This window comes from Cetorhinus maximus, chromosome 31, assembly GCF_964194155.1.
Source record: "Cetorhinus maximus chromosome 31, sCetMax3.hap1.1, whole genome shotgun sequence".
In the NCBI taxonomy this organism is placed as follows: domain Eukaryota; kingdom Metazoa; phylum Chordata; class Chondrichthyes; order Lamniformes; family Cetorhinidae; genus Cetorhinus; species Cetorhinus maximus.
In genome coordinates, this window is record NC_135909.1 from 20,842,919 (window position 1) to 20,850,695 (window position 7,777).

General features: G+C 44.9%; 1 protein-coding gene and 1 non-coding gene across 2 annotated transcripts; one reads left to right on the forward strand and one right to left on the reverse strand.

Annotated features, from left to right (window-relative positions):
• Window positions 1-588: 588 nt before the first annotated feature.
• Window positions 589-1,257, reverse strand: LOC144670394 (histone H1-like). The gene has a single exon (XM_078532878.1). It carries the CDS (start codon window positions 1,255-1,257, stop codon window positions 589-591), a length of 669 nt encoding a protein of 222 aa, XP_078389004.1.
• A 5,998-nt stretch (window positions 1,258-7,255) lies between these two features.
• trnam-cau (transfer RNA methionine (anticodon CAU)) lies at window positions 7,256-7,327 on the forward strand. Its single transcript has one exon. It is a non-coding gene; the product is annotated as a tRNA-Met (tRNA).
• The last annotated feature ends 450 nt before the right edge of the window (window positions 7,328-7,777 follow it).

The window sequence follows — 7,777 nt, forward strand, 5'->3', positions numbered from 1 at the left end:
TTATAGATTGGAGCTTCATATTCAACGGTTTTAGAAACCCGCAGCTTTTAAATAAAGAGCTTTACAAAGAAAATTCAGTAATATTCCAGCCCAAGTACATCCACTATACCCTGTCAAATCCGCCTGTTTCCACTTCACTCCCAGCTTCTGTTCTATCCCCACACACCTCCCCTCCAGACGGGTTGAGCAGTTTACCGACACCTCACTCCAGCTGAATTAGACAAACTCATGTGTTGGGCTTTGAGTTGTAACGCGGGGTTTCTGCGCCCGGGTTACTGTCTTACACACTCTCATCCTGAATCTGTGAAAAGGAAACGAGCAGAAACTGACAGAGCAGCTGAACAAATCCCCAGTTACAATGGGGCACGGACACCGCTCTGTTTTATTGCAGAGTGGGGGAGGGACTGGGTATAGTGCATGTCAGTGAGATACCGGGAATTTTCAATTGAATATAAATCATTTCAGTGTGAAACCTGCTCCCAGCGCCGGGACAGCAACGTTTGATTCGGGGATCAGCTCTTTCCTGAGACGTGGGCGGCTCTGAGAAGAGCCTTTGTGTTCAGAGGTTTACAATTTGCTCGGCTGGTTTCATTTCTTTCCTGGCGCTGCTTTCTTAGCCTTTGCTGCTTTCACTTTGGGCTTGGCCTTCGATTTATCCACTTTTTTTAAAGCATTTCCGCCCGTGAGCTTCTTGGCGGGAGATTTTTTCTTCAGCGCTGCTTTCTTCACCGCCTTTTTTGGAGTTGCCGCCTTCTTGCTGCTTGTTTTCTTGACTGTTGCTTTCTTCGCTGGGGATTTCTTGGCTGCTACTTTCCTGGCTGGAGATTTCTTAGCTGCTGGTTTCTTTGTTTTCACCTTCTTGGCCGCTGGTTTCTTCACTAAAGATTTCTTGGCTGTTGGTTTCTTCTCCTTCTTTCCCACTTTCCCCTGGGATTCCTTCTTAGGGATTTTGAAGGAGCCGGAGGCGCCCTGTCCCTTTACCTGCACCAGGGAGCCGCTCTCCACCTTCCTCCTGATACTTAGCCTGATCTGGGAGCCGAGCTTCCCCACATCGACACCGCTGCCAGACAAAGCTTTCTTTATCGCGGCCAGGGACATCCCCTTGCGATCGCTGCAACCCGCCACAATCTTGAGGATCTGTTCGCCTAACTTGGGACCGGCTGCCTTCGATCGGGAAGCCGCCTTCTTCTTCTTGGGAGATTTGACTTGAGCGGCAGCGGCTGGAGGAGCCGTTTCGGCGGCTGCAGTATCAGTCATATCCGAGACTGTGTGTAAAATCTCTCTGACAGTCAGAACTGGATCAGAAATGAAACCAGTGGTGGCGGCTCAGAGCAACTTAAACACAGAGAGCGGACGGGGCAGAGACAACCTGCTGTCAGCTCCCGGCTCCTCCAGCCTCTCTGTGTTTCTCTCTCCTCATAAACTCCCCAATTCCAGTTCCAATTGGAAATTTCAGATTCCCACACTCGCTTCCTTCTGTTAACAAAATCCGAATCTTTGTTGTCGAGAAAGTTCCATCCGAATTAAAGGCAGCAATTTCGATTTAAACCCGTTTCTTTGCTGCTTTGATCGCACCCTCTCAGCCGAGCGCTGACTTCTTCTCTGTGTTTCCACTGAAATCTTGAAATTAACGAAAACTTGGCCTTAAGTTCTCTCTTCAGGGCTGAGCCGGGGAGCAGCGCGATCCTATGACAGGGAAATCTTGTGATTTTACACAAGAGGGACTCGGAAACCTGGCGCTGAGGCCGGACACACAAACACAGTGACATTAGTCTAACCCGCCGGCCCCTTTAACACACTCTCGCTGATACAATGTTCACATCTACACATTGACAGGACAAACTGTGTCTCAGATTTACAGCTCCCAGGACAGGCTTTCCTCTCCTCTCGGCCTGTGCTGTGGATTCTCGGGGATTAGGTGTAGTTTCCTAGCTCAGTAACTGTTAAACCCTCTGAGACCGGAGCTGCTCACAGTGTCTGTTCCCCAGATTCAGGAGGCTGCAGCCAATCACAGCTGTGCCTGGGTTAACCCGTAAGTGGTTTAAATTATTATCTTGTTCACAGGCAAATTAACTTTTGATCATTGGAGGGGGCATCGAATGAAGCTTTGTGGGTAGAGTTTAGGAATAAAAAAGTGGCAGCCACAATATTAGGTGTTTATTATAGACCCCCAGATAGTCAGCGGGAAATTGAGGAGCCGATTTGTGCACAATTTGTGGAGGTGGGTAAAAACAATAAAAATGGGGTGATTATAAAAGGTGATTTCAACTTTGCCAAAACTAATTGGGGTAGACATAGTGTTAAGGGTTTGGATGGAGTGGATTTCTTGAAATGTGTTCAGGAGAACTTTTTAGGTCAATATGTAGAGGGTCCAATAAGGGACGGTGCATTGCTGGACCTAATTCTGGTGGATGAAGCTGGACAGGTGGCTGAGGTGGTGGTGGGCGAGCATTTTAGTGATAACGACCACAACATGGTACAGTTTAAGTTTGTTATGGACAAAGAAATCGAAAAGTTGCAAAAATATGTTTTGGACTGGGGAGACTCGATTTTAGTAAAATAAGGCATGATCTGGCCAAGGTAGACTGGGAACAGATACTTGTGGGAAAATCTACAGAGGAACAGTGAGGGGTGTTCATAAAGGAAATGTTCACTCTAGGGTAATAGGAAGGAGTGAGGGCGGTGAGACACAGACAGTTGCAGAAATCCTTGTAAATTCTGGTGTTGTCCAGAAAGATTCTCATGGAGAGGCAGATGCTGCAGTCTCAGATCTTAATGATATTGTAACTGAGACAAATTATTTTTCCCACACGCAGGAATAATGCTGTGTTTTAACAGAAATGAAGCAGTATGAAGATAATGGTCCAGGTTTAAAAATTGTGCAAGGTCTGTGGGACCAAGAGTCTTTATATCTTTGAAGGTGACAGGAGATTTTCAGGGAGTAGTTAGGGAAGCAGATGGGATCTATGGTTTCATCAACAGAGTTACTGAGCTTACAAGCAGGAACGTTATGTTTAACATTTATAAAGCTCTGGTTAGGCTGCAACTAGAGTATTGCGTCCATTTCTAGTCACCACATTTTTGGAAGGATGTGAGAGTCTTTGAGAGGGTGCAAAGGAGGTTTACTAGAATAGTTCCAAGCATGAGGGATGACAGCTGCAAGATTTGTTTGTTGAATCCGAAGCTGCTCTCCTTGAAGCAACCGAGATTGAGGGCACCATCTCAATGCAGCTTGAGACTGTACTCTGCTAAACTACAAGTGTTCACCATATTAAAACAGTATTGGCCACGTACAAGAACATCCTCCAGATTCCGATCTTGTCAACTTGTAGGTTTACATTAAACAGACAGGTCTCTGGTACAAAGGTGACCCTACTTTCACCCAGACAGGGACCTGCCTTCCTATATAAACTGGGACCACCTGTCCTTCCCCTATCGGTTGAAGAACACACTTAATCTATGTTATTGCCATCCTCTGACTCCAGTTTAACTCCCAGGACCTTGCTGGTGATTGCAAACCCTGAGGGTGTACAAAGTTTGAGAGTGTATAAGGTTCACCTGGTTTAACTGTTTAATTATTGATTTACTGATTTGCGCTGGCCTGCCTATAGATTCTAATTTAAGTAATTCATTCCCTTATAATGAATTCTCCCTTACCATAAATTCTCATTTACTTCCTTCCCCCTAACAGCTTCAAAGCAGAATTGTTCACGGAATGTTGTAAAATTCTGCGCATGCGTCATTCCGACCCACCAGAGCTCAATGGGTGGGAGCGGAAGAGCGCATGCGCGCTGCTCTCCCCCAGCTCCACCTGGGACCGGAAGAGCCGCCAATGGAGAGACCCCGGTCCTGGGGGAATGGAACAAACAGCAGCCTCCTGGGAGGAGGGAGACGAAATGGCAAGAAGCTGTTATTGAAAATCATTGCTGCTTTTTCTCCATAAAGCAGCAGTGAATATTCCTGGTTGAGTTCCCACTCCCCAGGTTTGTTGATATTGGACAGTGAGGAGTGGGAACAGAGCCGGACAGTCAGGATGTGGGGAGTTAGTCAAGGAGCAGCTATTGCAGGCACAAGTTGAGAAATAGGACGGGCACTTTTTAAACGGCGGCTGTTTGGTTTCGGTGGCAGTTTTATTCGTGGAGAAGGTGGCTTAGCGGGAATCTAGAGTTCCAGGTTAATGAACATAAGAACAGAAGGAATAAAGAGCTGGAATAGGCCACTCGGCCCCTCGAGTTTGCTCCACCATTCAGTAACGTCTTGGTTGATCTGATTGTAACCTCAACTCCACATTTCTGTCTACCCTCGATAACCTCTCACCCACGTGCTTTCAAGAGTCTACCCCTGCTTTAAAAGTATTCAGAGAATCCGCTTCCACCCTCTTTTGAGGAAGCGAGTTCCAAAGACTCAAGACCCTCAGTGAGAAAAAAAATCTCCTCATCTCTGTCTTAAATGGACGACCCCTTATTTTTAAACAGTGACTACGAGTTCTAGATTCTTCTCCAAGAGGAAGCATCCTCTCCACACCTACCGTGTCAAGAAACATCAGGACCCCCTCAGGATATTGTTATGGAGGCGAGGGATCAAATCCCACCACAACTGCTGGTGACATATAATTATAAAAAATCTTGAAAGTCACGTTGATAAAAACCCATCTGGTTCACGGAATCTCCTGCTCCTTTTGAACGAATATACATTCCTGAGACTTGGGCTCACTGCCGGACTAACTTAGTTCTAACAAAAACAGAAAATTCTGGAAAACTCAGGAGGTCTAACAACATCTGTGGAGAGAAAGACAGAGTTTACCTTTCATGTATGTATGACCCTTAAACGTTAAATCTGTCTTTCTCTCCATAGATGCGGTTAGACCTGATGAGTTTTTCCAGCACTTTCTATTTTTCTTTAAGATTTCCAGCATCTGCACTATTTTGCTCTTATCTTACTGTGTTGTTGGTGCTTGTGGAACTGATGTCTCTGCTCTCTGTGAGTGATACTGTACTTACTGTGTGAGAAGGAGCTGGCTGCACTTCTACTTTTGTCACGGAATCACTATTTCGATTCAGCTGCTATCAAACTTTTGCCTGTCGGAAGAAAAAGGTATTTATAATAATTCAAAGAAAGGTGATGTAGCAAATACAAAATAGACCATCGCATTTGTTTCAATTAATAGTCATTATGAAAAAACAGAAAATTAAAAACAGCAACTCAAGCAGGGCCTGATCTGAAGGGTAATTAGAGCGAGGCAACATTTTCTGGTCTTGCCAGCGACTCCTACAGCCCGTGAACAAATAAAAACATAAGTGGATCCCGAGAGTGGGAAGTAGTAATTTTAACTGTACAGAACTCCCTGCTCTGTCACTCAGTCCCATCCATGGAGCAGTGGATTGTTTCTGGAAGGCAGGAAATGGTTGTAAAATGAACCAAGTCCTTGCTCTGCAGTAGCCGGGTGTTGCAGCCCTGTCGTGCAATCAGATACTGACTCTGTTCAGAGAGAGAGAGAGAGAGAGAGTGGAAGCAAATCATCCTCTATCCCGAAGGTCTGAATAATAGTAAGAATAACGGAGACATTCAGGTACAGAATTAACCCCACTTCCCCTGGCAGTAATGGGGTCTGATAGACACAGAATGATTCCAACATTCACATTCAGTACCAGTGTCTGATAGAGAATTAATCACACCCTCACATATAGTACCAGGCATTGACCCATAAAGAAGGAACCCTGATCTCACAAATTGTTCCAGAGACTGAGATGCAGAATGAATCCTACATTCACAAACACTATCTGTGATGGACACATACAGAACAGATCTCGCTCAATTCCAATAACAGATTTCTCAGGATGTATCACACAATCACATTCATCACTAGAAGGTAACAGTTTCAGCTGCCAATTGACGACTGTAGTCCAGATGTGAATTAACCAGGTTTTCACACAAGAAGAGGGAACATCTGAACACAACATGAAACACAGTAACATGGCAGGGAAAATTAATGCCACTGAAAAAAAATAATTTTCCAATAGAAAACACCCTCACTGAGCAACAGAGAACATCTTTGCAGAACAGGGAAAACTTTGAAACAGCAGAGAGCATTTTTACGCAGCTGGGAAAACGTTTGCACGACAGGGAAGCGGGTTACACAACAGTGAAGATCTCTCAACAGCAGAAAGCACAGTTACACAATGGAAAGCACAGTTACACAGTGGAAAGCACAGTTACAAAACAGAGGGCATAGTCACACAACGAGAGCACAGTCACACAACGGAGGGCACAGTCACACAATGAGAGCACAGTCACACAACAGAGGGCACAGTCACACAACGGAGAGCATTGTTACATAACAGGGAGCAGAGTTAGACAACAAAGGGCACAGTTATACAACAGAGTACACAATTACATAATCGTGAATACAGTTACACATCAGAGGGCACAGTTCCACAACAGAGAGCACAGTTAAACAACAAAGGGCACAGTTCGACGACAGGGGACACAGTTAAACAGGTGGCACAGCTACATAACAGAAAGCACAGTAACACAGCAGAGAGCATAGTTACACGACAAATAACACAATTACACAACAGAGAGCGCAGTGAAACAACATAGGACATAGTTACACAATAGATAGCGGAGTAACACAACAGAAAGGACAATTACACGAGAGCACAGTTACACAACAGAGGGCACAGTTATACAACAGAGGTCACAGATAAACAGCGAGCACAGTTACACAACAGAGGGAACAGTGAAACAACAGATAGCAAAGTTGAACAACAGAGAACAGAGTCCCGCAACAAAGAACACAGTTACACAGCAGAGAGAGCACCGTTATACAACAGGTGCACTTGCATAAAACAGAGTGCACAGTTACAAAAAAGAGGGCACAGGTCCATAACAGAGATCACCGTTACACAACAGGGTGCGCAGTTACACAACAGGGTGCACAATTACATAGCAGGATGCACAGCTACACAACAGGAGTCATTATTACAAACAGGGGACATCCCTGTGCAGCTGGGAACAGTTTACAGAAATGATTCGTTTCTCCTCCTCAGTATCTTGTTAATTTGCTCAGCATCTTTCTCTGTCATCTTGTGTATCCTGACAGTCTCTAGCTGCCTTTCTGTGTGTGTTTCTCTGTCTGTTTCTGGTGTTACGCTGTGGAATTGTGCAGCCAAGGTGATCCTCCCAACACATGTTCAAGTGACTATTTATCTCCTTAATACACGAAACTAATATTCATCAAAAAGTGACAATAGGCAGCAGAGTGGCGCAGCGGAAGCGTGCTGGGCCCATAACCCAGAGGTCGATGGATCGAAACCATCCTCTGCTATTTATATACCCACTAAAATAAACTTTTGCTGCTACCCACAAACTTATCTGATTTATAGGATGGCATCTCCCTTCCTGTGAACGCTTCAGTCTGCAACAAATATCTCAAATTGTTTTTATTTACACGAGGACACGAGCTGCAATTGCTGCAAACACACACCAGCCGAGACCAGCTCATTTCTCGCAAAGAGCTGGCACAGTCTGAATGTTCTTCTCTCGTTCACTATCACTCCATTTTTACCTGAATAGGAAACTACTGAGATGGAAAAGTATAGTGAAATTGATACTTATTACATGCAGTCTGTCCGACCTATATGACAACCTGCAGTCATTCATCATTCTAATTTGGACAACAGCTTAATTCACTCCGACATGTACCATCGAGGACGACAGAATCATCATAGTGAAGACAGCATCATGTCAAAGACAGTTAATCAATATTTGGGTAGAT